General features: G+C 31.6%; 3 protein-coding genes across 6 annotated transcripts; 1 reads left to right on the top strand and 2 right to left on the bottom strand.

Moving 5' to 3' along the window:
* Positions 1 to 460: 460 nt before the first annotated feature.
* Positions 461 to 3,314, top strand: LOC127257397 (F-box/FBD/LRR-repeat protein At1g13570-like). The gene is made up of 4 exons (XM_051283795.1): positions 461 to 739; positions 986 to 2,462; positions 2,565 to 2,723; positions 2,823 to 3,314. The coding sequence occupies exons 2-4, from the start codon at positions 1,008 to 1,010 to the stop codon at positions 3,153 to 3,155; spliced, it is 1,947 nt and encodes a 648-aa protein (XP_051139752.1). The 5' UTR covers positions 461 to 739; positions 986 to 1,007; the 3' UTR covers positions 3,156 to 3,314.
* Positions 3,315 to 3,705: 391 nt separating this feature from the next.
* On the bottom strand, positions 3,706 to 10,766 carry LOC127257172 (V-type proton ATPase subunit a2-like). Of its 2 annotated transcripts, none has more exons than XM_051283531.1 (18): positions 10,426 to 10,766; positions 9,866 to 9,910; positions 9,186 to 9,308; positions 8,955 to 9,062; positions 8,691 to 8,798; positions 8,418 to 8,591; positions 7,858 to 7,995; positions 7,597 to 7,704; positions 7,279 to 7,386; positions 7,042 to 7,190; positions 6,213 to 6,366; positions 5,773 to 5,933; positions 5,480 to 5,686; positions 5,173 to 5,356; positions 4,996 to 5,079; positions 4,716 to 4,912; positions 4,243 to 4,302; positions 3,706 to 4,152 (listed from the first exon to the last, which is right to left on the bottom strand). In XM_051283531.1, the coding sequence occupies exons 1-18, from the start codon at positions 10,564 to 10,566 to the stop codon at positions 3,948 to 3,950; spliced, it is 2,454 nt and encodes an 817-aa protein (XP_051139488.1). In that variant the 5' UTR covers positions 10,567 to 10,766; the 3' UTR covers positions 3,706 to 3,947. The 2 variants fall into 2 exon arrangements, with proteins under 2 accessions (XP_051139488.1, XP_051139489.1); XM_051283532.1 differs by lacking the exon at positions 10,426 to 10,766 and adding an exon at positions 10,083 to 10,393.
* Positions 10,767 to 16,322: 5,556 nt separating this feature from the next.
* Positions 16,323 to 17,518, bottom strand: LOC127257433 (protein SHI RELATED SEQUENCE 5-like). Of its 3 annotated transcripts, none has more exons than XM_051283853.1 (3): positions 17,370 to 17,518; positions 16,805 to 17,197; positions 16,323 to 16,719 (listed from the first exon to the last, which is right to left on the bottom strand). In XM_051283853.1, exons 2-3 carry the CDS (start codon positions 17,034 to 17,036, stop codon positions 16,403 to 16,405), a joined length of 549 nt encoding a protein of 182 aa, XP_051139810.1. In that variant the 5' UTR covers positions 17,037 to 17,197; positions 17,370 to 17,518; the 3' UTR covers positions 16,323 to 16,402. The 3 variants fall into 3 exon arrangements, with proteins under 3 accessions (XP_051139810.1, XP_051139811.1, XP_051139809.1); XM_051283854.1 differs by having other exon boundaries at positions 16,805 to 17,173; XM_051283852.1 differs by having other exon boundaries at positions 16,805 to 17,518.
* Between the last annotated feature and the right edge of the window lie 6,496 nt (positions 17,519 to 24,014).

Genomic DNA, 24,014 nt, shown 5'->3' with positions numbered 1-24,014 from the left:
AAGTGCTGATTTAAAAAAAAAAAAAGAGAAGTGAGACTCGAATTTATATGAAAACGAACAAAACAAAAAAATTAGAACAATAATTTTATTAATTTCTACGTTAATATCTCCGCCAACCAAACTCATCAGTGTATTTTTCAAACTAACAATCAAACAAAATAGAACGAAGGGAATAAAATTTTGAAAATTAATTACCATAGAAGAGCAGTGATAGAGAATCGCAGAAAAAACCGTATAAAGATTTAGGACTCTGAATGATATTTATTTTTATTTTTAATAAAAATATATATAATAATTTTTAAAATTACTATATTTAATAATTTAAAAATTTTAAAAACTTCTAAATTTAAACTTTTAAGAATTTTGAAAACTAAAATTTTAATTGCACACTCTGACTAAAAAAGCCCAATAAAAAAGTCGGGCAAACGAAAGTTTTTGCCGCTTAAACCAAACATATAAACTGAACTGCCGCCGGAGTCCGTTCTTTTCCATTTTGGCATATCACCTAAACCCTTGAAGATGACGCCGGAGTCCGTTCTTCTCTATTTTGGTATATCACTAAAATCCTAGAAGATGAATTGAGCGTCGTCGTCGGGGGATTTGTTTCGTTAGCCCTGAGCGGATCTCCGGAGTTGCTGTTGCTTGCTTACTCTTACAAGCTACGATTTCATACAAATATTTTGACTTGGTGTAAGGTTTCTATGATATTTTGCTATCGCGACATTCACGCACACTCCGGGTAAATTTTACGGCTTTGATTTTGTTGAAATTTCCCTCCTCCTTTCTAATCGCAGTGTAATGTTTAAAAAGATTATGGATCTGAGGGTTTCTGTGGTTTCTCTTCCTTTTTTTGGTCCTCGTTGAGTTTTTGATCTGTTTTAAATTAGGCTTTTGGAATTGGAGACAACATATGGATTGTTCTATTAACTGCCATTTTTCGATCTGCTATTTTTAATTATTAATCATTTATTCTCCACTGAATCAGGTGAAGAATCATTCTCTGACAAATGGATTTCGACAGAATCAGCGGACTTCCTGACAACGTCATTGACAACATTCTTAAATACTTGCCTTTGCCAAATGTGGTGAGAACTAGCGTACTATCTAGAGAATGGAGGTATAAGTGGGTAACAGTTCCGCATCTAAATTTCGATTGGAGCTTCGACCAATCGCTGCCTTCAGAATGCCCCCGTGAATGTGTCATTTCTCACATATTGCTATTTCACAAAGGATCCATAGTCAAGTTTTCACTTACACATGGTCTTGACCGTGGCCATATGGTTGTGGATCGATGGCTCCTGATCTTGAAAAGCAAATGTGTTGAGGAGTTATCACTATCACTCGATGCTTTAAACAAACCCACTCTATATGCCATTCCTAATGATCTTTTTAGTTTTCATCTCCTTAGGGACCTGCTGCTTACTTCTGCTGACATCAATTTGCCTTCTACTTTCCAAGGTTTTAGTGGGCTTGTCAAACTTAGTCTTAGGAATGTCCGGATCACCTCTGAAAATCTGCGCATGTTTATGTCTAAATGCCCAAAGCTTGAGTCCTTGTCTCTTAGTGAGTTGACAGGCATCACAACATTTTGGTGCCATGATGTTGATGCTCCTAGAATGAAATACTTGAGCCTTGCACAAATTGATGTCAAACTACCTCGTACTTTCAATGGTTTCAGTTTGCTTGCCGAACTTTGGCTTTGGACAGTCCAAATTGCTCCTCAAGAGTTGCAAAGGTTTGTATCTGAATGCCCATTGCTTGAGTTGGTGTCTGTTCAACTCTGTTTTGACCAAACTCCATCTTGCCATCTTGATATTAATGCTACTAATCTCAAACACTTAACTCTTGATCATGTTGATTTCACACCAACTTTTGAAGGTTTTAGTCGGCTTATCCGACTTGATCTTGAGAATGTCCGAATTACTCCCGAGGAGTTGCGAAGTGTTATTTCAAAATGTCCAATGTTTGAGTGGTTGTCTATTAGCTCGTGTTTTGCTCCAACTACAGTTTGGTGCCTTGATATAGATGCTCCCAATCTTAAAACGTTGTATCTTAACCAAACCGACATCAAACTCCCCCCTACATTCAGGGGTTTTGGTAGGCTTGATAGTCTTTCTCTTGAAGAACTTCGCATTGATCCTAAAGAGTTGCAGCTGCTTGTGTTAAAATGCCCAATGCTTGACTTATTGATTGTTGATAAATGCAATGACCAAAACACATTTTGGTCCCTCAACATTGATGTTCCAAATCTCCGGAGCTTGGATTTAGAGGGCTTGTTCAGTTCAATTTCTTTGAAAAAGTCAGGATCTGTTAAAGAAGTTTCAGTCGAGTATCCGTATTATGGTTTATTAAGTGAAGGAACTGATAATGGAACTTTTAGATCTTCTGGGAGTAACATAATTGAGTTTTTTGGTCAGCTTCCATCTCTTGTAAAATTGGAAGTTGGTATTTCCTTTTTGCAGGTACAATTAGTAAATATTTTAATTGCTTTGTATTTATTCATTGTCTTAATTTTTGTAAGGTGCAAAATAATATGGAGTTCACCTTATTTATTTTAATTGAAGTTCTTGGCTCTCGGTGGCGTGCCACAAGAACTTCCTTGCAAGCTCAACAGTTTGATGAAGATTGAACTAAGAAATATCAATTTTGGAATCTTGGACAATGTCAGTTGTGCTGTTTGCTTGATTAGAAGCTCCCCTGTCTTGTGCATCCTTCATATTACAGTAAGTATTCCTGTCATGAGGTGTTTGGTTTTTTCCCTTTTTGGGTTGGATTCTTTCATAGTTCCATTCTCACACTTGTCATATATATACATATTTCAGTTTGAAGCTTGGAATTCCGTGTGGTGGGGTCAGGTTAGTGATATAATGAGAGCGGTACAGACGTACAAAACTGTCGAATATCTGAAAGGCGAACAAAAGCAAAATATTCCTTACAACAACCTCAAGACTGTGAGTATTGAATGGTTTTCGGGTGTTGAACCTGAAGTAGAATTTTTGAAGCTTCTTTTACTATGGGGGACTGAACTTGAACAATTGGAACTAGTTTCTTATCGTGTGTCTGAAGAATTAGACATGGCGATCGAAGAGTTGAAGATGTTCCATTGGCAGTCATCTTCTAAAGCTAAATTTATCATAGATAAACAGCTGGTGTGAAATTTTATCTCGGGAATGAACCTACTCTTCATCTTTGCTTTTGTTCTATTATTTTTGTTATGGTTTCTTCATTTTAGGATATTACAATTTGTGCTAATCTAGCTATTATATATGATTTTCTTTAATGTTTTATGACATTTTTTAGATTATTTGCATTTATTGAACTATAAGAGCTATGTGTTTGTTTTTATACTGGTGCTAGTGCTCTATAGAGTATATATTCTAGTGCTTTATATAAATATATATGATGCTATCAGAACAATTGAACCGTATTTTCTTGAATGATGTTATAAGAGAATAAATACGGTGCTGATTTTTCTAAATTATTACGTCTAAATCAGCACGGTAACTGCAACTATTTGACCTCTTCGAATATAGTCTTGGTTTTGAAAAATCAACATTGCCACTATTTCAAGATTTCATGTTACAAAATTATTCTTTAGAGATGTTTTTATTTAGTATATATAATATATATAGGCTATATCATGTACGTACATAATACTCCATAATTATTATTATTCATAATTTTCTGTCCAAGTAGAATACCATAAATCAATGAATCAATATGTTATTTTTAAAGGTGTCATACAAAGTTGAGGCATACTTACAATACAATTGGTAATGAATAACCTGTGTATGTAAATATATATATATATATATGTGATTCTAACTCCTCCGAAACTAACAAGTCTACTTTAGCCCCTTTGCTCCAGCAGCTATATAAATTCCAAAAGACCCTTGTTGAGGTATACATACATACATACGGTCCACCTCGGTGTCCTACCCGATCGATCATTCGTCGTCGTCCCCAATCGAGGTGAAGGAGAAAGGGCAGAATTTATAGCCCTCGCCAACGTAGAACTTGCCCTGAAACTCGACCCAATGAAGCCGCAAGGCGTGCAAGAAGGCGCTAAGTGTCTCCATAACCAGTAGGACGCCAACGGTGGCGCAAATGAACACAATTATTCCGACAATAAGAATTGCGAGATTGTTGAACCTGGAACGTCGCCACAGAATTGAGCAAATGACAAATTTTGTTCCAATCAAGAAAATGTGGGTGAAGGAAATGAGTAGAAGAGATCGTTACCCCCAGGCGAGAAGTAGGACCTTCTCGTAGAACACAGTTGATAGCTCCGAATGCGCGAGACTGCATGAAGCCACGAAAATCATGAATGAGCACGATAATGATCATGTTAGTAATACTCTCTTTGTCATCCCATTGTGCTCATTTGACCGGACACAAATTTTAGAAGAAATGATACTCCCTTCATCATCCAATTGTCTGCTCATTTGACCAACTACTAGTTTTCAAAAAAAATAGAAATTTTACTTTTTTTTGTTGGGTAAAGAAAAAATAGAAAAAATGATATTTTGTTACTAAAAAAGAAACGATAATAAATTTAAATGACAATTAAAAAAGAATGTGAGAATAGATTTGGACGACAGAGGGAGTATTTTTTACTAAAAAAAGCAAATGAAAATAAATTTAGATGACAACGAAAAAGAAAAAGTGAGAATAAATTTGGACGACAGATGAAATATTTTTATCAGATCGGGTACCTGAGAGCCCAGAGACGTAGGTACGAAGCTGTATTGGAGACGGCTCCGAGAACAAACTCAATAGTGTGTATAAGCTGATGAACGAGAACTTCGCTGAATTCGAAATCTTCATGTCCATGCGAGCCCTTCGACACTTCTAATTCAGAAGTGTCGTAATCGGTGCTTGTGAGGAGTGCGTAGGATTGGCCGCGATGTCTCTGAACAAAGAACACAACGTAAATATGGAAAAAAATAGAAATAAAATGGCAGCTACAAGAACACGGCATGAAACGAAATGTACTTGTTCGTGTTGCTTCTTCAGAAGTAACGGCTTCGGGAGCAGCATCCACGGAACAGCGACAAGCGCCATCAGAAGTAAGAGAATCTACGAGGAAAGGGGGTGGAATTGTTAGAAAAATTGCGGACTTGTAAGGACAAGACATCAAATTTTGGTATACACGACGAGAGTTTAGAATACCTGGAGGAACTTCTGGCCTGGAAAAAGCTGATTATCTCCGAGGTCTTCGGTCGGGCTCAAGAACATGTATATCATTACATGGTACAAATCAGCTTGAGAACCAGTGCACCACTTGATAATAATGAGCAGCGAAAGGTATCCGAACAAACTGTTTAGAAATATCATCTGCGGAACAAATTGATGCCTGCAAGAACGCGCAATCTACAATTATAATCATACTTGACTGCCGAATCTTCTCATGCCAAATATACCCAAACCGGATCGACTACCAGAAGGACATTCTTGATTAAGATAATGATAATCTTACCAGATATCCAAGTCATTGTGGAAGAATTTAGCGTTGAAGTAGCTCAGGATGATCCCTAAATTCATCTGGGCGACGCCTAAGAGAATCGACATCTTCATTTTTAGAGAGTTAAGGAATGGCAATTCACTGCGAGTGCCTCGCCATTTAGGATCCACGCCGAATGGATACGTGTCGCGTGCTTTTGTTAGTCCCACTGTGTAAGCGTCGCTATAATAATGCAACAAAAATAAAATTTTAAGAATCTGATGGCAAGAATTAAAATTGGAATTAAAATTCAAATGTTAGTTTCTTACCTGCAGGATGGATCACGGCAATCATACGCAGAGCGTCCAAATAGTTCAAAAGGCACGGAAAAGAATTCATTATATATGAGTCCGGTGTATATAGAGAACACTGCCATAAGCATTATAACATATCGACCCCCAAATGCCATCTCCATAATATCCCCAAGTTTCTGTCATTGTCAAAATGCAGTGAATTTAGTTATGTCCCACAAGTTCATCCAAAACAAACACGCTGCATAAATAGCATTAACTAGAAATGTGACATTTCAAAGTAAAGAGAACAAGAAAAACATAGCATGTAATACGACACGCGTCAGCATGCATCAGCCAGATGAATCCATGTCCACGGCAATGTAAAATTCTATAGTAAGTCATATGCTCGAGAAAAATATAAAAACAGTAGCAAACTTCCAAGCTGAATTTTATCAGATAATCAAAGTAATTGTTACCTGTCTGGACAGTTTCTTCTCCCAAAGAATGAAATATAATGTGGCAAGAAAGAGGCATATTCCATGGCCCCAATCCCCAAACATTACTGCAAATAGGAATGGAAAAGTGACGATAGTATAAACACCAGGATTTGCTTCCCTATAGTTGGCCACCCTGTTAAAAATCAGGAATCTATATTATCATCTCGAAAATCAATCAAAAGATAGGTGAAATGAAGTAATAGTGAATTCAGGAGGCAACGGAAGCAATATTTTGAGTGGATTAATATAATTTAAGTACTCTGATCTGAGTTTTTCAGCATGCTTAATCAATCCTCATGTAAATATACAATTGAAATAAACATGTATAAAAAGTTTTGAGGAAACTACAAGTAAACCTAATTTATAGCCAAGACAACTCACCATACTCGGATACAAGAATGTAACAAACACTTTACAGTATTCACACATACCTGTTTACTAAATCATAGCACAATACCTAGCAGGCGTGACGTCTTCCTTTAATATAACATAGTTCCTCTATAAAAGTTCAATATTACCCAAGCAATCACTTAGAGAGATGTAACAGTCCTATTTGTATCCATTTTATAAGGTTTCCAAGGATAAACTATATTTGTCCTTCAAAACATTGAGGCCTCATCATCCTTCTTCAGTGCATTATATCATCCCATCTTAGGATTTCTTTTTTTTCCATAAACTTTTACCAACATGAATTATGGATGACCAAATAGATCTGGGACAAGTTTCTTAAACAGAAACACAGAATTATTCATAAATCAAATTATTTGCAGTATCTCCATTAAAAGATAAATGTGTTACTTCTACTCACCCATATGCATCAACAATTTCTTGAAAAGCAGAAGTAAATTTGTTGGTACAAAAGTACGTTGGAGGTTGATCCTTGGTCTCCAGAACATGGAATATGGCTCCAACAGGTGAATTGCTATCCACAGTAGCTCGATTAAGTACATTCTGGATCTGCAAAAATAATAATAACAACCTAAAAAAGGAGTGATGCAAAACGAGGGGTGTTGCCGCCTGGGAAATTACAGAGTGATAGATGTACCTGGTTTCTTGCGAAGACAGGGCACCAGCCTTCTCCAACAAGGCACTTTTTAGTAACATCAAGGCTGAGCATGTTGAGAGTATGGTAGATAGATTTTTCTTTCTTCACCTTCATAATTTCAAATGATTGGCATTCAATGACGTGATTTTAACACATTATATTATCTGTGTATGCATCAATGCTTCTCCCACTAGCCTCTGTGTGTGGGTTCTATGAATTATGTGAATGTGAGTATGTGCACAAGGAAAAGGGGATGCTCGGAAGGGAAGGTTAGCAAAAGTAACTCTGAACCAGTCTTGAGAAACTATAATCACTGACCATAAAGTTCCACTGCTCAAATTCATGACCAATACTCCGCAGGAGATTGACTCTCTGCAGCTGTCCAATATCTATAGTAGTCTTTAGCTCTGAAAGTTTCCCAGACACCTACAAACAACAACAATTATTTATTTCAGAAAGCTTGAGAAAACTATAGTTCAGTTATGTAACAAAAATTGGGTAAAAGGGTTGTACACATTAGGTGCTACAACCAAATAAACAACAAATGCTTAATATAAACCAATTCATTTTAGTCGGCACCTCTGTTATTATTTCATATTGTTTGCCTATATCATCGGTAAAGGGGTAGCGATTTGCTCCAAATGCATCACATATCTTCAGAATTTTGTTCTTTGCCCTTTCTCCAGAATAAAAGACCACAAACACATTTTTCTCAACCTGAAAGTTATCATCCAACAGTTCTGTCAATTCAAACCCAACCATAAATCAAACACATTACCAAAAATAAGTTAATAAACAAATAACGTCCACTAGAATTGCAAGGAAAACAAAAACCAGTACATACTGTCCGTTATATGTAAAATGCTTACAAGATAAAACTATGCAGTAACAAAAAGCTGGCTTCCTTTTTCTTAATATATTTCCTTCTTGGAAATTCAATGGATTGATATGGAGCAAACGAAAACTGAACACTGCCTTAGATACTATGATGTCCATAAATAAAGGTGTAACAAGATGCAACAAGTACACACACTCAATATATAGGACCTAATAACAATTAAAGATGAGACAAGCTGCAAGTAATGCATGCATAAGAAAGAAGCACAACTACACAAGAAATGAAAGAACTTCTGTATTGCCTTATCTCCTGAAACTGGATCAATAACAGGTTCTTCCACAACCAATTGTTTTTGGTATACATTTCCCCTTGTAGTACGAAAAAGAATTCTCTCAAAGGCCAAAGATTTCTCCCTTGGAACTAATCCACTAACAAAACCTAGCTTTATTTGCTTCGATGGATCAGTTGACATCTCCTGCAAACAGGGCATCCATAATTTAGTTAGAGAAAATATAGGAAAATAAAGAGCAGGTCCTTTTGGCTGAGTAAAGCCATAACTGCAAATAATGACCACCTGCTCAACCAACAGAGGGCTGTCAATTGATCTGTCGTGAATTTGTTGTTCAACTTCTCTACGCTGAGCAGCAGCACCACGCTCAGCCGAGTGAAAGATTTGGCTTGCCTGGATTTAAGAAAAGAAAATGAAAACAGACGGAAATTGGCAACCAGTCTACAAGATAAAGAGTTCATCTTCAACATTAAGTGGAAGACCACTGGCTTATCAATGATTTTGTATTTGTAACAAGGACATTAGTGTTGGAACAGCAGGCACCATTACCTTTTGCAGAACAAGCTTATATTCCAAAAGCTCATTGTAAGAACCCTGCAACTTTTCACTATTGGAATTCATCTCTAACATCTCAGATTCATACTCCCCAAGTTTTACCTGATCCATATTCATATCCAATTGTCGAAAGCCACATAATTAGCAGAGGCACATGTAATAACACTTACAAGATCTACAAAGGATGAAGGCATTAAAGCAGTGAAATTACTGATTAGGACAAACCTCTAAATCATCCAAATTGGTATTGATGCCAACTGAAGACCTCGGCGATGGCAGGAAACCAGCCTTTGCCATTTGATCCTTGAAAAATCGTAATTTACGGGCCATCTCCCCACATCTTTTGATCTGTATCCAATTTCAAAAACATGTTTCTAGTCCATACGTAGAGTTATAAAATTCAAACAAAATGTGCAAATTAAATTAGAAACTCGCATTTTTTAATAATAAAATAGAATTTTATTTAGATGATAATTGATATGTTACATTATCTAGTATTCCGTTCTCAATCAATCATGCAGCTTTTAGTAACATAAGGAAACTTGAGATACACTTTGATTCAAGTATATTCATATCAGCAAAGGTGCAAGTCCACAATGTCTAACTATGGTTAGAATTTAGCAACAATATGAAACAAACAGTGTACTTAAATTAATCACTGATTTCCTTGTGTGCACAGTATAGACAATTAATGATTGGCAAACAAATAGCACAGAACCACACAAGACAATGCCTATGAGTAAAATTTGGAAACTAGGATATACCATTGTCATAAACTCCATAGTGATTTGAAGAATGAATAAACAAATGAAAAACAGAATAGTGAAATCCTATGTTTAAGTTGAACAAATGCTTTGAAATACTGCAAAACTAGAAAGCACAGAAAAATGATAAAATCAACAAACCTGAGTGGCATATGCCCTTTGGAATGGACTTTTTTCAGCATTGAGCTGTAACATAAGCACAAAGAAACGTCAAGATGAGCCAAGCCAGAAAATAAGTCGTCATAATGGATGTAACATTGATCTCAATCTTGTTGGTATCCACAAGAAAGAAAGAAAAAAAAAAAAAATATATATATATATATATTGTAACAACAATTCAAATTTCAGTGGACTTTACATGTCAATTCTCAAGAACACCTCATTAGCATTCCAAATTCCTCGGAACAAGTACTCGTACATTCCGAGCCTCTTCAACAGATGGAATTTCCCTCAAATTCCGAAGGTAGAAAATCAAAATCCAAAAAAGAAAATGAGCTCCAATTTAAGGAACTCTACAACGCAAATCTATTTCTTGCCTCCAAACTTCTTTAAAAACGATTAAAGAAACAAAATCATCACACCCCAACGTCGTCGCGTAAATCATGATATAATTCTAAAAATTCGCAATTCAAATCCCCGAAAAAGCAGACACCATCAGGAAAAGTAAAAAAAAAAAAACAAAAAAAATGCTTGCGACTTACGTCTTTGAATTGGAACAGGCCGAGATCACCGAGGTAAGAAACGGCTCGATGCGCGGATTCCATCGGAATAATCAGCTGCACCAGCTGCATTGGTTCCGATCGGAGCAGATCCATCTCCGGCCAACCCTCCGCCGGCGACATTACGTCTTTGGGCGACGATCCGCTTTCCTTTCCTGCAAGCAAACCAAAAGGACCTACCTAAAAAATTTCACGGCAAAGCATACAAGCAACGCGATTCCGGCAGCTCCAACGACCTTCGTATTCTCTCCGGCGTAAATTGAGCGATCGGAAGTCGCTCCGATACAAAGGACGGTGAGGGAATATTGACTCCGCGTTTGAAGAATTTATCAATGAGAATTAATACAGTATTTGAATTGTTGACTTTGATTTGATCTCAAGCGAAGTCCGGTCCAGACCGGTCCGGTTTTTTTGTATGTCGGTTGGTCGATTAGGACAGAATGACATATTGACATGAGAAGCGTGTTTGTCGTTTTCCAGCTGTACGGCAGACTTTACTTTTACTTTTTCATTTCCAATTTATTTGATATTATACCGAAATTTATAATCAATTATATTTATTTGATATAGTTTTTAATAAAAATATATTATTATTTTTCTATAAAATATAGCATCAAAATATTATATAAATAAAAATTTAAATTAATTATATTTTAAATTACAATAAAATAAAATTATGGGCTGATATTTTTTTAATAATGAGCTCGGATGGGCCCATACAAAGGCCCAAGATCAAGCCCAACTTCTATCCTATTAATCTACCACATCTAAACAATTTGATTGAATACATATTTTTCACTTGCATATTTATAATTTTCGAAACACTCCAAAATAGTGCGCATTGGGCAAATACTCGACCTGAGGCACCGGAGGTTTGAATCCATGACCCCACGGTCACAAGTCCAACCCCTATATCATCAGACCATCAATTGCGGGACAGGGTTTATTTATTTATTCATTTTTAATTAGGGTGACATAGTTATTAGTTGCAATGTTATTAGGTAATGTCATAAAGTAAATATATATATGTCTCCAAATTCTTGAAGTAAACATCACATGTTATTTTATTTTGCCCTAATTTGTTACACAAATGAAAAGGGGTGTAATTTTTTCTTACACCATTCATGGACAAACATGCAACATGCATTCAATGTTTCAATGCCACAAGAAATTGACAACATATGTATTCATATATCTAGATCTATTTCAAAAAAGAATTATATATTTATATAAGTCCTATAAACCAATCCCATCATTTAATTTGTTGTAATTACATTCTTAATTATTAGTTTGAAATCCTAATAACTTATTATTTACACCCAACTTCATTTTAAATTAGGGTTTTATACCTTCCAATCATTCAAGAAAATAAATAAATAAAAATCAAGAAGATCATACACTCTCCATGTGGGAAGAATTTAATTTAATTAATTATTTGAAAGAAATATAAAATAAAATAAAATTGATATACTTGAAATGGATGAAGCAATATGCTCCCTAAGAACTGAAATGTCTGTGTCCCAAAACCCTACTTCAGTATTTAATTTCTTCCCCAACTTAGGTACACCACTTTCCAACTTAGGGTAAATTTAATTTGCAATAAATTCCATACCTATTAATATCTTATATGTGTGTATATATATAGGATCCTTGCAATTAAGCTGTTATTTAATTTGTGAACTTTCATTTTATAATAATCGGGTCGGATTTTAGGTCTAGAGCTTCAGTTTTGTATTCGAGAAATGACTCTTCGATAAACCAAATCTCATATAATTATTTTTTAAATTTCTCCATGTCGAATTTGAAATACTTCTTTCCTCCGTCTCATAATTAGATATTCATTTATTTTTTGCACATAATTTTAGAAATATTAGTATTATATTGGAATATAGTAAGAATAAAGTAGAAATGACTAAAATAACCTTATTAGTACGTGTGATATGAATGTAATGACAATTGTGTAATATACTGTAAGTTGTTAGAGTATTTATAATGTTAGGTAGATAGTACAGTTACTAAAAAAAATGAATACTTTGTTATGAGACGGACTAAAATGGAAAAATAGATACTTTGTTATGGAACGGAGGGAGTATATTATCCGTTTGTTTGCATTGATGTCATAACTTTGTAACAAAATGCATCCATCGTTGAAGTATGCGTTGAACAAGTAATGTTGTTCTTGATTCAGTTAATTTAAATCACGGTCAATAGTGGTATTCGACTATTTCGATTTAATGCTAATGATAGTTGTTGAATCGAGTACTATTTGACTATTGAGTGTGTTAAAATTAACTATAAATTATATTGTCGTTTATTATATATAAATTATGTTGATAACTATAAATTGTATTCTTGTTATATATATGTTACATTTATATTATGTTAATATAAAACGGACAACACATGTCATGGTTAAATATAATACAATTTATATTTGATTTCAGCATAATTTGTAATAAAAAACAAAATAACTATATAATTTTATTCAACACAATATATATTATTTTTACTTATATTGTGAGTTGATTGCCTCTTTGCTATGTGTTGTCAGTATTATACTGAATTTTTTGAAATATAAAACGATAACCGCAGCAATTGTTGTATTATTATTGAGAAATAATAATAATAATAATTTGAAAGAAATGTATAAACAGAGTCTTAATATTATTGATAGATTAATGTTAAGCTAATTAACTCAAATACACTCATGGCTCAATCTGCTAATTCTAATTAACTTTAAATTTAAATATAATAACGACCATTTAATTAAGATATTTGGATTTTATTTTATTTGAATTGTATTGTATCATAATTGAAATATATAATAATTTAATTGAACCTATATTTTATTCTAGAAAGTATTTAAATAGCATAGTTATGAGTGTGGTTTGGATTTTGATTGTGCAACAGTTAGTGGCAATTGGTCGATTTCGTGTCGGGTTTTGAATATTTTAAATGAGTTAAATTATTCAACCATAACTCGATCCGTTTATTATCGTGTCGGATTTGGGTTGACTCGTGTTGACCCGTATACATAATTAAGTCGAATTTCTTGATTTAATTAAATAATTTTTTCTTTGTGTTGTCGTGTTATGTTAGTTTTTATTGGTTTGAGCTTAAATTAGGTTGAATTATTTAAAATTAAACTTAGTTTAAATTAATTTATGAGGAAATTATTAAATTATGATTATTTTACATATATAATGAATATATTAATCAATGTTAATATATTATAATCGGATTGTCGTGTTGGGTTCGAGTTGAGAGCCTCAACCCTAACCCGACCTGTTTGCTATCGTGTCGGGTTCGTGTCAACCCGTATACATAATCGGGTTGAAATCTTTGACCCAAACCCAATTATTTTATGTCGGGTCGTGTCGGGTCAGTTTTTTCCAGCTCTAACAGTGGATTGAAGTTAATGCTAATCTTCTGTAATAATAAATAATACTTCATTCGTCCACATATAAAGTATACATTTACTTTTGGTGCGGTGTTTAAAAAATAATAGTAGTTTAATTATAATAGGTACTTAAAAGTAGTGTAATGACATTTTTGTCTTTACTTTTTGGTACAAAAGTAATGATGTGATGCAAAGTAAAGATATTTGTGAAAAAAATAAGATATTTAATGAAACATTTATTTTATAATTTGACTTTCCAAAATAAAAAAACAAACCCAACACAAGCAGACAACTTAAAATTTCTTGGATTTTATTTTAGTTCTACATCTATCAAGGGAAAAAATGTCTGGATTTGTTCGATTTTGATTTAAAATTAAATGTTAGTTAAAATAATATTTTGTAACAAAAAATAATGCATTTATAATTCTAGTAGCTAAAGTGCCTATTTATATTTGAACAAACAAATCCAGTCCATTTTTGTCACTTATTAAAGTTACAAAGAAAAAACACATTTATTTATAAGATACACAAACACAATACAATATAAAAAAGTGGAAAAAAAAAAAAAAAGAGTTAGTCAATGAATTTTTCTGTGAAAATTTCTGCATTTTTAAAACAAATTTGTTTTTATTTTATTTTATTTATAAAAAATAGTAATTTAATATAATATTTTATATAATAAAAATATATTTCTATAAACATAGTAACTATTCAATGGTAAAAGATAATCTTTAAATAAATTCAATTTGTTTGCGGGACATTTTTCTGGATGATACAAATTTATATACTTAATATAAAAAATATATATATATATATATTTATACACAGTGAAAAAATCTATTCTATTATTTTATTATATATATTTTATAAATAAAATAATTACTGTATTAAATATGATATTTTAAATAAAAATTAATATTTAATATTATTATATTTTAATAAACGAAAAATAAGAAAAATTTAATGATAATAAATGAAAGAGCAAAAAAAAAAAAACCAAATAAACAAATTCTTAAAGAATAAATAAAGAAAATGGAAATGTTAAATGGGACAGTAAAGTGAGTACATGAGGGCTGGACCATTCTCTGCCTTTCTACCCTTTTTATTTTATTTATATATATATAATTATACATATATTAGTCTTTCAAAATTATGTAAGTATTTTTTATTTGATTGTTAATTAAATTTATGCACAATTTATTTATAATAAATAAGTTTATTATTCTTATTTTTAACAAATGATAATCAATGTTTTCCTATTTTTCAATTTAATTCACTATATTTTTATAATTTTTAATAAATTTTATATATCATCTCATTTAACTTTTTACATATTTTATTTTAATATTAATTTTTTTTTAAATTTTTTTATTTTTATTTTTTGAATCAAATCAAACCTATATAATTCTTAGGGGGGACGGATGAAAGTATTTATTATCATTATAATATGTTTGCTATTTAAGTTTAAGTACTACCTCCGTCCCACTGTCTGTTACACTGTAGACACTGTATTTTAGGAGGGGTGTAATTAGTAGATAATTAAGAATATATTAGTTAAAATAATTATCTTATAATACAAATAATTATAAATTAAGATTAAGATAACTAATTAGTTTAATTAAAATTTTAAAAAATAAAATTAAAAAGTTTAAAATGAGATTAAAGTGTGTAATTATTTTCAAAAAAAGAAAAATGACATAATATGTGAGACGGACATAAACGGCAAGGTGGATATGATATGTGGGACAAAGAGAGTATTAAATAATTACAATCAATATATTAGGATATGTTTATATTATTATTATTTGGTTTAAAGAGTGATTTGAACTTTATATTTGATACAAAAATATAATATATTTTTATAGAAACCAAATAATAGAGAAAGATATTGCCACTTTTTTTAATCTTTAGTATTTCTAAATTTTTATAACACAAATAGTATTCCATTTTCAACAAAACAACAGGCATACAAATTCAACATGCTCCCATATTGGATGAATAAAAAGGAATATTTTATAATTAGTCCAATTTTTATTGTTTCTAAATATATTTGTACGGTTTTTTAGGTTATTATTTTTTGTTATGAATTGACAAATTTGTCCTTAATTGTACGGTAGAGATTAAAAGTAATAAATGAATGAAGAATGAAGGGTAAAAATGTAAAATTTGTGTTTAAAAAAAAATAGGACAATAATTGTTGGACGTCCCAAATAATAAAGTAGGACATTAGTTTGTGAACGGAGGGAGTATACTATTATTATCATTGTAAAATGGTTACAAATAGGTTTTTTTTTTAATTTTTAAATATTAATTATTATATAAAAATATAGTATAAATTAAAAAAATATTGCAAAAATATTTCTATTAGTGTCTTATAATATTAATATTTGTATAAAAAATTATATAAATATAATAATATTTTTAATGTTAAGTACAACAAGACTGTAAATATGATCCTTACAGCAGGACAGAGGGAGTATATAATGCACACTAATTCAAAACACTAATCATATGCAAGCATTAGAGAAGTTATATATATATATTTGTCTCTATAGTTAGTTAAGGTCTTGGTGGCGGGAAGAGCGGCGTATCCGCCATGAAAGAGTTGCTGCCGCAAGTATATATTGAAGGTTCAAACAACGCCAAACTCCGGTTTCCGGCCGCCGAATGGAGGAGCAACGGCGGCGGCGCGTGAGAGGAGCTCTCTCTGTACCAGCTCTCCGGACCTTGATCGTACAGAATCCCCCCGAAAACATGCCCTCTGATATTCACCGCCGTCCGATACGCCAGCCGCTGCTCCTCCGCCTCGCTCACTCTCACGCACCGGAACACCGCCGGAGATGTCACTTCCGGCGGGAAATGCCCCAACTCAAACCCTAATTTTCAAAATCAAGACTTAATTACTTAATTATATCACCACAAATTAATTAATTAATTAAATTCAAATTCCTATCTTATCACCGGAAGTGGAAGCAGCCACCGCCGCCGCGCCGGAAACCTCTCTCAGCCGCTTGGTGGCGGCGGCAGTGCTCGTTATCACCTGCTGCTGCTGCCGCTCGCGGCGTCTGGCCGCCGGCACCCACGTGCTGTGCACGTGGGTCGGGCATTGAAATCCCCGACTTTTGCAGCAGGTCCGGCACCTCATGTGCACGCAATCCTTCTTCGCTCGGTTCCCGCAGTCCTGGCAGTTCATTCTCCGGCGGTGAAGGTCTGTATCTCCGATTGACAGCTCCAATAGAGTCGCCGTTGTCGTTATTGCGAATTGGCAGCCTCTGATTGTGCTTCAATTGCTCGAAACCCTAGATGTGGATCCTATCGCCATTGAAGCTGCTGCTGATGCTGCTGCTAATTAATCTCAAAATTGAAAACGAATCCATGGCAAAGATTAATGAAGAATTGAAATATCTGTAATTGTTATGGAATTGCATTAAATCCAGAGCACTGCAAACGCCGCCATTGCAGCCCCTTTCTGCAACCTCAATTTAATAATACATGTCCATCTGTATATATATATATATGAAAGTACCTTCTTTCTTTCTTCTTCTTCTTCTTCTTCTTTCTTCTTCTTCTCTCTCTAGAGTTACTTCTTACTCCAGTTTGTAGAAGCACAGCGATATTGGGGGACTGCTTCTTTCAGCATTAGCTCCTGTCGTCGTTCTTACAGTTCACTGGCAGTTGTTGTCGCAGTGAATTAAAAAGCACCACTCTATTCCATCCTATATATGGATTTCAGCAAAAGTCTTCTTTCATGATCCAACGGCCTTCGCTCTTCCACGTGGCGCATCGCCAGCTCTTGGATGATTATTCGTCCATAATTAAAAATGGGAGAGGATCACTTCACTTGCTACGCCCCTTGCTATTCCCCATGCACCCCTTCACACTGTCACGGGACAGCTTCGCCTCAAATTCTAGATTATAGTCAGATCTTTATGTACTCCTACTTCTCAAAATAATAGTAACATTTTGCTGTAGGAGCGATAATTTAAAAATAATATTTTCTCCGTTCAAAATTATAATTTTAATTAAATTAAACATAAAATTTAAAGAATATTAATATTATATTAATAATTGGTAAAAAGTATAGATAAAACTTTTTTTTTTACCCTTGTAAGTATATTGGTGTAAAAAGTAGTGGCAATTGTGTAATAAAAATAAAAAAAAGTATGGATATTATTATAGTTATATGATTATTTATGAAAATGAAACTATTGTTTTGGGACGAACAAAAATGGTAAACATAACTATTGTATTAGAATGGAGGGAGTAGTATTATATGAATAGTGGGTGCAAAAGTATTTCTAGAAGACCAAAATGCTCGTATTTTATATAATTATTGTAAAAAAATTGGGATAGTTTGTAAAATAGTGGAGAGGTAGTTACCAAAAATAGAAATGAGACTATTGTCTTAAGACAGATAAAAATGGCAAAATAGAATTATTATTTTGGGACGGAGAAAGTATTATGTAAGATTTATTGATAGTCTATGTTTTTGTGTAGGTATATGTTTTGCATGTATTTTTTTTATATTATTTTATATTCTCAGACTTGTTGCGCACAAGGACGACTAAATTTAGTGCGGGCCTGGACGCTAAACATATTAGTTACTTGGCATGTTACGTGTGGTATTAGAATAGTCTTAACAGTGGTGACAATCAAAGCGAACAATTCATGTCGTGTTTTGTGGGACAGCACAGTTGTCGATACATCAAGGATGAGTATGTCCAAATGAGAGACGAACATTATGTGATAGAGATCGTTCGATGGTGGCGTTGTGTCAGGGTGAAAGAGCTATGTTCGTGTGGAAAAAAACCACTTTAAGAGCAATTTTCAGACAAAAAACGCAAATCACAACAAATTATGTTCTAAAGAATTTGCAGAGATAAATAACAGAATGAGTTGCATGTGGATTGACCGTAAAAAGCCTACACTTATGTTGGGCAAGCACGAAGGGTATACGGAAAGTGTCGACGGACTGACACCTACAGGCATGTCAAGGGTGCGAGAAACAACGTCGGTGCGTTCAGATTGCGTCGCACGAAAACGTCTGCCACTTATATCTTTCTTATTTGATTTTTTTTTTTTTTAATGCGAAAAAAAATTAGTAATTTTAATTAAAATATGCTCGATATATATGGACAATTGAAGTAAATATTTATAATAGTATTTTTTTATTATTAAAATCAATTGAAATAATTATAAACTTATCAAAATATATTATTTATGATCCTACTATATTAAAATTGTATGAAAAGATGGTGCTATTGTAATAATAATAATAATAATAATAATATTATGAGATGTTTGCATGCCTATTAATAGGGATATCAAATGGGGTGGGATTAGCCCAGACCCGCCCCGCATCCGTTTTTAATGGGGCGAGTTCGGATCTAAATAATATGTTTTGGGGCGGGATGGATTACGAATTTTACTAAAAACCCGCTCCAACTCGGACCCGGACCCAAATCCAAATCCGGATATTTTTTAAAATTATTATAACTAATATATATGTACATTTATATAATAATGATATATTATTTATTTACTTAAATAATTTTAAATATAAAATTTAATTAGTCTTCTGTCCAAAGTATTTTTAAAATTATTATACCTAATATATGTATATTTATATAATAAAAATATATTATTTATTTATTTATCTTATTTTAATGGATCAATATATTGTTTTTAGATTTTTTTTTTTCTGTACTTTCAATGCTATTTGTTTTAGTATTCGATTGTTAAAAAATATCTATTATTATATATTTTTAAAAAAACGGGTTTGCCGGGTTGGCCCTGAACCCTCGGGGCAGGTCTCGGAGCCTAATATTTTCTAGCGGGGCGGGTCTCGGAACCTAATATTTTCTAACGGGGCGGGTCTCGAAGCCTGCAGAATCCGTCCCGAACCCGCCCCGTTGACATACCTGCCTATTAACATACAGCATGAAACATGGATTCGGACATAGTTGTGTCAATTAAGATACATTATAGATATTGGTGCATTTGGTTTGTGTTTATATTGTATTTATACATTGTTTAAAGAATAATTGTATGATAAATATGTTTGTAACTGAAAATAATATTCATTTGTCTATTTGATAACTATATATTTTATCATTTTTTTATAGTCTACACATAAAATATATATTTTACTTTTAATTCTTTTATAGTATCTATGACCTTATTATATATTACAAACACTTTCATATTTATATATTTATTTATTTACATCAATACAACTTGAATTTCAAAGAGTATTCTAAAATTGAAGTAGTGTACTAGCGTGGAGAAATTTAAACCCCGATCTCCAGGACTGTAATTATGCGATAAAAAGAACTACACAACCTTCAATAATTGCATAAGAAAAAATATTATATTAAAAAAATAAAAGAAGAACTAACACCTAAGTCACACATATAACTTCACTAATATGAAGCTTTTTGAAATTTTTTTTTAAAAAAACTCGTATATACTTGATTCAAGTGGACAATATCATAATAATATTAAGTTAGTCTAAACATAACGGTAACTATATATGTTTATTGATATCTTAAAATAATACTTCCTCCGTCCCAATAAAATAGTTTTGTTTATCATTTTTGTTCATGCTAAAACAATAGTCTCATTTCCATAAATAATCATATCACTATAAAATTACCTTTACTTTTTTATTATTATTACACAATTGTCACTACTTTTTATACTACTACACTCACATGAACAAAAAAGTCTTTTACTCGTACTTTTTACCAACTATCAATATAATATCAATATTCTTTAAATCACGTGTCAAACACAACCCAAACTATAGTTTTAAGACGGAGGGAGTAAGTAAAAACCTTTTATAGAGACTATTGAAAAAAGAACTACGAAAACATCGAATAAAAAGAACAAATTAAAAAGAAATTCTAAACAATAAAGAAACAAGTAAAAAGATAACATCTAAAATAAAACTTAATTAAAAGGAAATATATAATAAAATAAATTTGAAATACTTTCATATTTATTAATTGTTTTGAATTTAGAAAACATGTTCACTTTTTAGAGATGTCAACGGACGGGTTCGGGACAGGTTCTGCAGGCCCCGAGATTCCGCGCCGCTAGAAAATATTAGGCTTTGAAATCCGCCCCGCCCCGCCCCGCTTCCACCCGGTCCTAGGACCCGCCCCGCCCCAAACCCCGCTTCCACCCGGCCCCAGGACCCGCCCCGCCTCGAACCCTCCAGGTTCGGAGCGAATCTGGCAAACCCGTTTTTTTTTTAAATATATAATAATAAATATTATTTTAGCATTCGAATACTAAAACAAATAGCATTAAAAGTACAAAAAAATAATCTAAAAACAATCAAATATTGATCCATAAAAATAAGATAAATAAATAAATAATATATTTTTATTATATAAATATACATATAATAATTTTAAAAAATTATTTGGAGCAGACGATTAATTGAATTTTATATTTAAAATTATTTAAGTAAATAAATAATATATTTTTATTATATAAATGTACATATATATTAGTTATAATAATTTTTAAAAATATCTGGGTCCGGGTTGGGGCGAATTTTTAGTAGAATCCGTAACCCGTCCCGAACCCGACCGGATTTAAAATTTTAAATCCACAACCCGCCCGAAACATATTATTTAGACCCGAATCCGTCCCATTAAGAACGAGTCCGGGCTAACCCGCCCCATTTGACATCCCAATTTCTTTTTACTTTCGTCTCGGGATGATTTTGGTTAAGTGATTTGTAATTTAGATAGATAAGAAAAATTATATTTAACGCGTTCAATCTTGATAATATTTTTGAAAATTGAGCTCCTAGCAATTTGGCTAAAGTCGAGACATCTATTTGAAAATTTTGACACCAACAAAATTGTTGAATCAGTAAAGTTTTATGATAGTAGCATTATATGTGATATTATAAAAGAAAAAAAATGTTAGTATATTTTTTTTATATATATAAAATTAATTTAAGTAAATTATAGATAAATAAATTAAAATTTATTTCTATTATATAAAATTTTATTTTGTATAAAATAATATTCATGTTATATATATATATTTATTGACATATAATGCTAAAATATTTAAATATATATTCTAAAAAATTTTTAATTATATACTTCATTTGTCTTAAAATATAGAGACATTTGAGATAGACATAAAATTTAACAATATTAATATTATATTGATATTGATGGTAAAAGTATTCTAAAAGACCAAAATGCTCCCACTTTACGTAATTATTGTGAAAAAATGGTAATAATTTTGTAAAAAAAAAATAGAAAAACAAAAATGGCAAAATGAGACTATTGTTTTGAAGCGGAGAAAGTATATTAATTTATATTTTTAAAATTCTACAATATTACTCATATAAAAAAATAAAAAAATAATATTATAAATTATTATTAATAACTTACTATTAAAATATTATTGTTCATAACCATAGGATTTATCTTACTCAGTAAGTGGAATTAATGGTTATTCTTTGTTAAAATTATATCATTATCTTTTTTGTTATTCGTTAAATTTATGTTTAATTCATTTATAATAAACAATTATTCATCCAAAATTTTATTACTCATATTTTAATAAACAAGAACAATTTTTTCTCTATTTTTTCTACTTACATCATCACATTTTTATCAATTTTTAATATTTTTTTTTATGATACTTTGATTTTATTTTTTACCTATCTCATTTTAATATTAAAATATTACTATTATTTTTAAATTTTTCATGCCCAAACAAACTTAAGTAATTTCTCCAAATGAAAGAACTATCTAATTAAAAAAAAAAATCGAAAATATTAATACTATTAGGGTCTGTTTGTTTGAAAGATTTTGTGGGATTTTTACTGTTTCCACAAAAAAATTTTCTCAAAAATATCAAATCAAATACTTAATTTTTTATTTTTTATATTATACTAAAAATCAGTTCTACATTCAAAACATCACATCATTTATTATTTATATAACATCATATAACTATTCAAATTCAAAGTTTTTACTGTTCAAATCTCAACTCAAAATCCAAACCCTCGAACAAACGCACCCTCAGTATAGTAAAATACCGTCCCTTTCCCAACACGGCTGGGGACACGGGCGTGTGCCGTGACATTAGCAAATATATGTATAATATGTAAGATCGCCTAAAAGAAGAGGATGTGACATTAGTTTGTCTTGTAGCCTAAATTTGTTGATATTATTGTTTTCACTATTTAAAAATATTGTGATTATTTATTTATTTATTACTATTATTATTGGTCAAATTCTATTATTGAGTGGGGTGAGTGGAGATAATGGATAACCTTTTTAATCAGAAAAAATTTAATGTTACCATATTGAATTTTGTGAATGGGCCATTCACCATATACTCTCTCCTCACGACACATCACATAAATGATACTATAAACCAATAAACAAGTTGCCAACCCTAAACCCTTTTCACTTTTTATTTATTTATTTAATATAAATTTTATAAATATTTTTAAAAAAAAAAAAATACACGTTTTTGGGTTCTTATAATATTATATTCAACAATAATTTAAACATAAAATACACAATCAAATGCAATATACAACATACCTGTAAAATATAAAATGCAATATGACACATTTTGTAGTAATTTAAGTCATGTGTTAAAATTTGGAGTTTATACTAAATTCTTTTAGATGAAAATATAATTTTTGTTTAATTTGAAAGAATAAATATAAGATTTTAAAACGAAAGTAACGGGTTTTTTTTTTTTTTTTTAAAAAAAATATATATATATATGTTGTAATATAAAGTATATAGTACAAAATATAATTAGCATGACACTAATAAACATACCTTTAATTTTGGAATTATATTGTTGTTATTAATATAAAGAAAATGTTACTTATATAATAGATCTATTGAAATATATTACTCCATACTAATAAAATACTATGCATGTTATTTTGGAGTTTTATTTCAATTTATTACTATTATTTTATTTCATAAATATTATATCTAAATTATTATTCGAAAAATAAAAAAATAAAATCAATTTTTTTGAAAATTACACCCTTATTTATTAAATAAAATAAAAATAGATAATGGGTTCGTTGACTTTGTATTTTTTTGGATGAATGCATTTTTTAATATTATGTATGAAAATCAAGTTGCTAATATAAATTGATATT

This window comes from Andrographis paniculata, unplaced genomic scaffold (assembly GCF_009805555.1).
Source record: "Andrographis paniculata isolate CXL003 unplaced genomic scaffold, ASM980555v1 Contig57END, whole genome shotgun sequence".
NCBI lineage: Eukaryota > Viridiplantae > Streptophyta > Magnoliopsida > Lamiales > Acanthaceae > Andrographis > Andrographis paniculata.
This window is presented reverse-complemented; position numbering and strand designations above follow the sequence as displayed.